Below are 10,704 nucleotides of genomic sequence, written 5' to 3' on the forward strand. Positions count from 1 at the left end.
GATGGCTGCGACCTGCTAAGAGCATCACTGAGATCTTGGGAATTCAGTTGATTTCAGAAATCGCATGCCAGCATTTGTTCCTTAGAAAACAGTGCTGTGTGAATATCAGCTGTGGTGTGAATTGGGAGATACTGTTCACTCTTTGCTAAATAATATGCAGGAATCCTGGAGGAAGTTCATAATTAGTTTAGTGAGAATAAGATGTGAACTCTAGAGATCCTTTCTTGGGGGAGGGGGTGGGTAGAGATGATCTTAAAGAGCCTGCTCAGTGCACAAAACTCCTTGAGCATATGTACTGAAAAGCGTGGGGATTGAGGCTTATGCAAACACTCCCTTACCCCATCCTCATCAAAAGCACATATTTAACTGAGTAATTTGAACTGTGGAGATGATTCTGTAAAGGGAGGAGGATAGGTATGGTTTAGGGTCTCAAATTAACTAGGTCACCTATATAATTCATCCATTTTGCTTAGTGCAATTTATTGAACCTAATTCATCAGTATAAAGAGCAGCTTGTTTGCTTCTCCCCTTCATCAACTAGCTAAATAATTTGTTGTTTTTCATTGCACTTTCTAGAATAATTTCTAATATGGTTATACTTATAAATATCTTACTATGCCAAGTTTCTTCTAACTAAAACAATATCCATTGAGTTTGATAGTTTCAGAGAATATTTTTGTGGCAGGTTTTATTATTAGCTGCCCTCAAACTGCTGGCATCTAATTCTCAAGCACCCCCCCCCCCCGCCGCCGCCATTTTCTGTAAAAGGGGGCTTTTCTTGCTGGGACTTAATTTTCTACTTCCTTCAATTGATGTAAACATCACATACCTTCCCCTCACCTCTGGAGTAATCTATGGCATATCCTTGTCTGAAGATAATGATTTTCATTCTAACAAATCCTATTGTATCAGGATCTCAAGTGGTGGTGTTCTGTATTATTTCGTTTGGGAATAAGTCCAGGTAATTTTAACCATTTTAAGAGAGAGAATCCCTAAACAGTTCTTTTTTGAAATGTGATATTAAAACAAATGGTAAAATTTTTTCTATTAGGACATTTAGCCACAAAGCAACTGGTAGTTTGCCTAGATTTTTCATCTTTTAAAGATTGCCTTGAAATGGTGCAGCACAGCCAGGGAATATGCAAGGTTAGGAATAACCACATGTCAGAGCTAGGTATGAAGCCTGGGTTACCTGAATTATTGCTTCTTGGAGGTGATATAAGCCCTGCCAAGGAATGAAGGATTTGTTGCTTGAGCACCTCTCTGACATTAAATCTTGCAGAGTGGGTTCAAGTTTTGTGCTTCAGGGGGACTCCTACACTTATTTTTCATGTAAAACAAAATGCATTAGACTACCATGTGCTTGTAGAGGGGTAAGTGATGTTTTTTTTGGGAAAAAATCGCCAAGGTCAATATAGACCTGGTGGTTAGATATAAGGTCAGGGTGAGTCTAATAAACAATAAGATGACTTAATTAAGCTAATTAATCAAAGGATTACCCAACAGGGAGGAATAAGCAACTGCAGAGCATTTCCTCAGCCCCCTCCCTCCCCTTATGTCATAGGAACACCAATAAGACTCCTCCATCCTCCACCTCCCACTCTCTAGTGCCAGATTGGTAAGCGCTCAGCCAAGCATGCTGGGAGTCACAGAACAACTGAAGGGAAGGAGTATCCGGATGTCTTGGATTTTCTTTCCATTCTGTTCTGTTCTGTTCTCCTAATACCACCTCATTGCTAGACGTAGGTAGGCACTGGGCATGACAATCAACTACATTTGAACTGAGCAGATGAAATATTGAAGACACAGCCAGTCTCCAGGAGAAATGTCTCAAAGGCAGCCTCAGTCACCTAATGAGACTTTAATTTCAATCACAAATGACACAGAATCATCAAGCTCTGTCGTTTCCAACGATACCACAAATAAAGCACGGACCGGAGACAACTCTCCAGGAATAGAAGCACTATGTGCCATCTATATCACTTATGCTGTGATCATTTCAGTGGGCATCCTTGGAAATGCTATTCTCATCAAAGTCTTTTTCAAGACCAAATCCATGCAAACAGTTCCAAATATTTTCATCACCAGCCTGGCTTTTGGAGATCTTTTACTTCTGCTGACTTGTGTGCCAGTGGATGCAACCCACTACCTTGCAGAGGGATGGCTGTTCGGAAGAATTGGTTGTAAGGTGCTCTCTTTCATCCGGCTCACTTCTGTTGGTGTGTCGGTGTTCACATTAACAATTCTCAGCGCTGACAGGTGAGTTTCTTTTCTCTGTTTTATTTGCAAGGATGTGGATTTAGGTAAAAAGAAAGTAAAGCCTGTGCTTAGCATTTACTAGCTTTTATTCTGCTTTTCTCACGCTCTGTAACCTGGATGTAAGATTGGAAAATCTGGTGGCATTTTAAATGAAAGTTGGTGTAAAAATGTTAACATTCCGGCATTAGCATCTGGGGAGACGATGAAAATATATGCTTCAGGGGAATTTATTTTCTTTGAAGTGTAATTATTTGCTTGAAAGAATACCGAATAGTGTTTTTATTTTCCTCCGGCTTATTAAGTAAGGCAAATTGTTGCAGGTGTAAAAGAAAAAAAACATGCTTTATACATTAGTGCAGCCTAGTGGTACAATATAGGCAACATGAAAACATCGGCATAGGTGTGAAATCCACCACATATGCATTACTGTATACAGGAAGGAAGGTAAAGAGATAACATGCAGCTAATTTATTTGAAATTCAACAAACTAGCTAGTGACAGAAAAACGGTGAGGTTTTCAACTCCCTGATAACTCAGTGTAATTTCATCACTTAATTCTATTAGTTTTCTCCATAGGCATTCAGTGACATTTTCATTTCCAGAGAAATAAATTAATCCTGATTGACTTTCGGAGCTTTATGGAGAGAGTGTGTGAGAACCTCTCACCATCAGGGTGTTTGGACTCTTGTGTTAGGATGTTTTCAGTCTAAGTACCATGTTTTTCTGTGTTCCTATTGTAGAATGATAACTGTGAAAGCATGAAAAAAAATTGAGTCTCCAAATGTTAAAAGTGGTGTTTAAAAAGCCTGCAAGAAGCCTGTAAGTAACCAATGCCTGGCAGTACCAGAAGGAATAGCGTCTTCCGATTCTGGCATCTGAGAGGAGGAAAAGCTTTCCTCCGAGTCTTTTTTGGATTTTTGCTTTGACTAGTCTTATATTCTGTTTGAGGGCAGACTCACATAAAGGCTATATATTTTAAAGTGGATTTGTCCCAATGAGGAGGCACTTGTACAGGCACAGGTCTTCGGATTTCACTCTTTCCTTGTCCTAAATCTCCCTACTCCATCCATCAGTTTAGGCAACAAAGTAGCACTTATGAATGGAGAAGAAATTAACCCTCACCTCTTTACTGCTGTTAAGTCCCTGGAATTCTTTTCTAGAGAGATTGAAGACAGCTCACTCATGAAGAAAAGAGTTAATTCAGTTTAACATGAGTCACTTATAAAGAAGGAATTCTTTTAGAACACTTAAGGCAATACAGAGGTAGTGAATTATTCTCAATCACACATAAAATCATAGTGAAAAATATTTGTTCTAAATAGAGAATCTAGATGTAAAATTGCAAATCTGCAATATCTCATAGGAGTGAATAAGGGAATAGCTGATTAGCATAAATATAAAATCCTGGGGTGTATTATGTGTCTTTGAAACCGTAACCAATTCTAGTCAGTTAATGTTGATTTGTTTATACACGCAGAACTGGATGACTGCTAAGGTCACTTCTAACCCTAAGAGTCTATAATGTTGGTGTTTATGTTAACCCTTGCTTTTGCTTATGTGTTTCTAGATACAAAGCAGTTGTGAAGCCACTTGAGCGACAGCCCTCCAATGCCATCCTGAAGACTTGTGCAAAAGCTGGCTGCATCTGGATCGTGTCTATGATATTTGCTCTACCAGAGGCTATCTTTTCAAATGTGTATACTTTTCGAGATCCTGACAAAAATATAACATATGAATCATGTGCCTCTTACCCTGTCTCTGAAAGGCTCCTGCAAGAAATACATTCTCTGTTGTGCTTCTTAGTGTTCTACATTATTCCACTCTCAATTATCTCTGTCTATTATTCTTTGATTGCTAGGACTCTTTACAAAAGCACATTGAACATACCTACTGAGGAACAAAGCCATGCCCGCAAACAGGTATGTATTAATTGGCAGTCATACAAATAGTTTGAATTTATATCCAAAATTCCTCCTTCTGCAACTGTGTATTTACCTGTGCATAAATTCAGTAGCAGTATTTTTGTTATGACTGTGGTTTTAATACTAACCCTATCACATATTAGCTGAGTAATCTTGAGCAAGCTACTTAACATCTCTGAGCTTTGATTTCCTTATCTGTAAAAAGTAAACAAGGACTAGATGATATGGACGAAACACTTAGCATAGCTACTTGTGCAGAGTATGAATTAAATAAATGGTGGAATTATTATTAATAGAGAGGGGACAGCTGAAATTTGTGAAGAGCTAAAACCCCATGGAATAATGAGGAACATCACATAAGGTGAGATTATAAAGAAAAGCATATTTTGTTTTAGACAATGTAGCAGAATAATAGAAATGCACAAAATTGTAGAACTGGCAAGAACCCATAACATTATTCAATGCAAACCATTTACACACAGATGAGCAAACTGTGGTGGGGTGGGGGGGCAGCTGGATGAAAAAGCAGTGGCAAGAGAACACAGTGACTCACAGAAGCTTAATTAAAACCTTTTTGCCAGAGCCAGGTGTAGTCTCCTCATATAAATATGGACAGAAGAAAATAGATTCTGCCAAAATATAGTTTCATAGGGTTTCTACCCTTGGGACACAGGGAGGTAATTCCATTTACCTTCTGATCTGTATGAGGAGAGTTGTGCCTTTTGGGGGAGCTAGTTCATTCAGTTAGTTATACAGTGGTGCTCAGAGGCTTAAATTGTATTTTTAATGCTTTGTGAAACAGTTAACTTTGTTCTGACTGTGACAAAAGGGTTAACGTCACTTAATCTGGTTCATTTCTCTTTTAAATAAATGTGCATAGTATTATTATTATTATTATTATTATTATTATTATTATTATTATTATATATTAAAGCTGGCACATTTGGTTTTAGTCCTTTGACTATATGGTTAAACTTCCATATAGACAAATAACCCCCCCCCCATTTTGGTACTGGGAATCAAATCTGGGGCTTTGCATATGCTAGCAAAGCACTCTACCATTGAGCCATACCACCAGCCCTTAGAGACTTTTTGGATACCAACATGACAACATTCATGAATCCTAGAAGATTATTCTAACCTTGTCAGCCTCTGCTGATGTAGCATAAGCAGTTTTGTATAGTGTCTTTCCTGGGTTTTAATTAAATGAAATTGCTGGGAATTCCACCACACTCCTTGAGTTAACTGGAGACGTCCTAGAGTATCTTTAAATCAGGGGCCAGTGGGAGGTCTCTGAAATAGAGTTAATGAGACCAAGATCACGGGTAAACATGCCAATTAACTTGCCAGTATTCTGTAGCCACAGGCTGACTTCTGGCACATCCCAGACAGTTAGCTCACACCACATGTTCAGAGGGAGACCAGTTTGTTAATTGTAAATTTCTGTGTAAATCTATAGAGACTGGCTTGAAAAAAAATCTCTGCCAGCTAAATGATTCTTTTGTGTGTCATTTTTCTTCCCCCCTGTAGATTGAATCCCGGAAGAGAATTGCCAAAACGGTACTGGTGCTGGTGGCTCTGTTTGCTCTCTGCTGGTTGCCGAATCACCTACTGTATCTCTACCACTCATTCACTTATGAAAACTATGTAGATCCTTCTGCCATCCATTTTATTGTCACCATTTTCTCTCGGGTGCTGGCTTTTAGCAATTCTTGTGTAAACCCCTTTGCTCTCTACTGGCTGAGCAAAACCTTCCAGAAGCATTTTAAAGCTCAGCTTTTCTGCTGCAAGGCAGAGCTGTCTGAACCTTCTCCTGCTGCTACCCCTCTTAACAATCTGGCTGTGATGGGAAGGGTCCCAGTTCTTGGCACTGGGAGCACACAGGTGTCTGAAATTAGTGTGGCCCTGTTCAGTGGGTGCAGCATGAAGAAGGAAGAGGACACAGTCTAGCTTTTCAATTAAAAATGGTGTTTTTCCTCCCAAAGTGTGTATCCAACTCTAAGCTGTGAATAGGTGTATGGTGTCCAGATTTTTGTTGTTTGTGAATTGTGTTGGAATCTCAGGAGTGAAGGATTCCTATTAATGAGAGATGAACCATGATTTTCTTCAAAGTACAAACAGTAATGCCTTTGGCCTGTCTAAATAAAATGAAGACCATTAAGTATAGAAAACTGCTTTTGCATATGCCAGTGAATGTAAGGGAGGCTGAACAGGAGGGAAGGCAAAAGAAACAAGATCAAACTTTAAAAACCCACTGTTTCCACTGCTTCTCTGATGCTTAGAATTTCTCACACTCATGTGATTGTCATAAAATTGTGTTTGTGTTTATAATGTGGTATAAACATAGCAACTACAATTGTAATTTGTGTATGAAAAGGAGATCTAAAAGAGATAAAATGTCTCTTAAGCAGTTTTCTTTAAAAAAAAAAAATATCTTCACAGAGTGACTGCCCTTTTCCATTAGTCTCTATCTCATTATAAATCTGTGCAATTGACATGTAAATGCTTGGGGGTGAATACTGAGTAAGGGTCTGGAGCCGATGATTGCTTTACTGGGTCAACACTTAACTGACTGTGGTTCTACTTACAACTATCATCGATTAATAACTGGGCAAAGTTATTTTCCACAAGTATTTTTAAGAATTAACCTTATTCACAGGCAGAAGAATAAATGGACATGTTTTATGGTGTCATTAAGGGACCCTGTCAAAACATCTGCAATCCAGCCAGTGTCTGAAATTCTTCCTTTAAGGAAACTGATTTCCTTCTGGTAAGCAGTGCCCTCTTTCTAAAAACATGTAGAAGTACCACACAGAAATCCCTAACACCTGGATGTGCAATCATCATCAGATCATTTTCTTGCTTGATTTTATTAAACTCAAAGGGTGCCTAAGTCCTGTAAGAGTATGACATAATTAATCTGTGTCCCTGGAAATCAGATGGAAGAATCTGATCTTCTATCCTCTGCTCTTACTTGCTACCACAATAAGCTTGTTACTGTCATTTTAAAAACTGTTGTCAATAGATTTGTCAGGTGTAGATTTGTGGTTTCAGAAAATGTATTCTCAGAAGTAAATTAAAGCTTATGTTTGTCACTATAGATAGTTAAATTTGTCTTTTAAAAAAACTCGAATTTTGAGTGTGCTTTCAGTAGTTTTGAGCTTTCTTTAAATGGCTTGTGTAGTTGTGAACTTTTGCTAATGATGTGGCTCAAAAAGGGGATATATATCAACAATAGACTAAATTTCTGTAAAACTGGTTTACTTAAAGTGGGGGTGCTGATATTGTATTAATATTGTTTTAAAGTTGACATTGTAATCAGCAGGGGGAAACAAATATGAAATAAAAGTTTGAAATGGCTTTGTGTAATTCATATTTTAAAAACAGCATTTCTGGCAGAATATAACTAAGAACACATTTTAACTCCAAGATCTATGCTATTTTCAAGTCACATAACTCCAAAATATTACCATTTTCCTCACTTTGAGTAAAAGTTACATATTTACTAAGCATAACATTTTAGAAACAATAAAAGTACCAGGTTACAAAAGCCAAGAGAACATTTTAGTAGTTCATAAAACCAGAGGTGACAGAAATTTCTTTATTTTCATTCTTAGTAATCCCCAAGTGAGTTAGTATCTGATACAAAATAATTTCCTAAATAGTTTTATAGGGGGCCAACCTCCTCCTATCCCTAGATGGAGAATTGGAGTTAAAATTCATCGCTTTGTTTTGATTTTTTTCAGTGGGGGTAGTCTCTCTTTTAACAGATTTTGTCAGAGGTAACCTTACAAGTAGGCCACAATATCCACAATTTCTTTCACACTACTGCTTATCATACCATAAATGTTCCTATGGAAGATTTCATTTCTTTGGAGAGAGCCCTAGATAGTGGAGAAGTGGGACATGTGCCCAACAAACTTCATGTATGTTTCAATTTTGCTCAGTCTTCCCTCACCCAAGATCTAGGATATGGACTATAATAATACACTATAAATCATGAAAACATAGTCCAAAATTAGGTATAACCAAAATAATGTTCATCAGGAAAGTCTGTCATAAAAGTTCAAAGTGTTACATTTAACACTGGTGTGCCTGCTGCAAATAGCAAATTTGAGTTTAAAGAATTTCTGCAATTTGAACCATCTTAGGTCAAGGATCCATCAATCTGTCAGAAGGAAGTCTTTTTATTTCTACTAAGTCTTGAGATTACAGGGTATGGGGACAAGAACATTCCTGAACAGAATGGGCTTGAAGAGGCTATTTTTACAAAATTTAGTTTGATATAGTTCCTTAACTTTCCATAAAGAGTTCCTAGGCTAGAGAGGTGACTTCTCTGGCCAAGGATTCTCTATTTTGGTAAATTCATGTATTTCTATTTACCACAAAGGCTGTGTTCTATTAGGCCAGAAGTACCACACGATCACCCCTTTCAGAGGTCAGAGAGAGGAGGATGAAGCAACTATTCAGAGAGAAGCTGGCTATTTAGATTCCTCTTCGTAAGCCCAGCAGTATCTATGTGACCCATGTCCATTGTGCTCTGGAGTTTCAGGAGCTACCACCTATCTTTATAGACTCCCGTTTTACTTGTTACTTTGAGTGTTTCTGTGACTTGCAAAAATTTTTTTAAAAAAATACAGGTTGCAAAGAGAGATGTTTCCAGATCACCTGTTACTAGGAGTTATTCTGTACAAATATAAAAAGAAAAAGCACAAAGAGGAACCTGGCCTCATAGACCACAGCAACTGTCAGGAAAGAGAATGGCATCATAGGTACAAACGTGCTTAGCTCCCAATTCCACTGCTCAATTATTATCAGGTATCAGTAACTAATGCTGCTTCAGTTGCTCCTTTTACCTTCTGAGTCTCCTTGCTTCTGCTCTAGTCTGACACCCATGTGTTCTATACTCAATCTTCCTGGGGGAAGCTCTTATTGACAACCGAACCCAATTTAAAACACATTGCTACCCAACCTGCCAGGTCACCCCACAGACCTCTGGGTAGTCTTTGGGCCAGGGTGGCTGGGTGACATGGGACTTAGGCATAAGGAATATGCGCCTGCTTGTGAAGGGCTTGGGTGTACAGCAGGCACTCACTGTCATGTGCAGCAGGGTAAGGAGCATATAATCACCTATACTATAAATTCAGGAATGAAACAGGAGCCCAATAACACTGCTAGAAACAGCTATATACAATTTTTGGATCTAGGAAGAAACCTTTAGCAATATTTAAAGGAGTCTAAAAAAAACCATATAAAATGCATGGAAATTCAGTTCACTAATTGTTCTTACCAGAAAAGAGTTTCATGATACAAAAAAAATGTAATTGAAAACAAAAACAAACCCAAACTACTATTTTTTTAAAGAGAGAGTGAGAGAGGAGAGAGAGAGAGAGAGAGAGAGAGAGAGAGAGAGAGAGAGAGAGAAAGAGAGAGAGAGAGAATTTTTAATATTTATTTTTTAGTTCTCTGCGGACACAACATCTTTGTTGGTATGTGGTGCTGAGGATAGAACCCGGGCCGCCCGCACGCTTGTCAGACGAGCGCGCCACCGCCTGAGCCACATTCCCAGCCCCCAAACTACTTTTTTAAAATATTTTTTTTTAGTTATAGATGGACACAGTATCTTTTTATTTATTTATTTTTATGTGGTGCTGAGGATCGAACCCAGTGCCTCACGCCTCATGAGGCAGGTGCTCTACCACTGAGCTATAGTCCCAGCTCCCCAAACTACTATTTTAAAAACACTATTATGATTGAAATTAGATTCACATTGCTGGTATGTGTGGAACCAGGGTTTTCTAGAATCTACACACAACCTCTGTTTATAAGCAAAGGTCACTGGAATAGTAGAAATAATTTATTCTGGGAAGCTCTTCCCTACTCTGAAGTCTGGGTTATTATACTCATGTTTACACATAATGTATTATTTTAAACGAATAGTTTTTAAGTGGAATTTTTAATACTAGAGCAACAAATATTGATAAATATAATCCACCTATTAAAAAAGCTCTCTGGGGTCTCCAATAGTTTTTGAGTTTAAAGTGGTGCAGAGACCCAAAAGTTTAAGTATGCTGTTCTCCAACATCCTGTACTTCTCCTACCATATCATTTACCAGCTTTTCCAACTCTTTCTCCCTTGAACTGTGCCTGTCTTATTCACTGTTGCCGCCAGAGCCTGGTATAGTGCTTGGCACTTAGTAGTTCAATAAATGTCCACCCAATTAAAAAATATGGACCCCTTCACTTTCAGCAATGTGTACAATTTTTGAAAAAATTTATTTAAAAAAGAAACATGTTGTGTATTTATAAAATAAACAGTCAACCAGTGAAACTGGCATTTACACTGGAATGTTTACAATTGAGCTTCAAGTTTGGACCTTGAGTACCTCTGAGTACTAGAGTATAAGGTCGCTGCCCATCTTTTCTTCCAACAGAATCGAACTACAGCCTGAGGAAGGTACCAGATCAATATAGGAGGGAGATAAGCCTAGGAAAAGGTTGCCACTTTCATCCCATCGTTCGT

The 10,704-nt window shown here is 38.2% G+C and overlaps 1 protein-coding gene across 1 annotated transcript; it reads left to right on the plus strand.

Moving 5' to 3' along the window:
* Positions 1-1,825: 1,825 nt before the first annotated feature.
* On the plus strand, positions 1,826-6,131 carry BRS3 (bombesin receptor subtype 3; the record flags this gene model as incomplete). Its single annotated transcript, XM_081278330.1, has 3 exons — positions 1,826-2,259; positions 3,827-4,178; positions 5,712-6,131. The coding sequence occupies 3 exons, from the start codon at positions 1,826-1,828 to the stop codon at positions 6,129-6,131; spliced, it is 1,206 nt and encodes a 401-aa protein (XP_081134456.1).
* Between the last annotated feature and the right edge of the window lie 4,573 nt (positions 6,132-10,704).

This window comes from Spermophilus citellus (assembly GCF_964194105.1).
Source record: "Spermophilus citellus genome assembly, chromosome: X".
NCBI classification, from domain to species: Eukaryota; Metazoa; Chordata; class Mammalia; order Rodentia; family Sciuridae; genus Spermophilus; species Spermophilus citellus.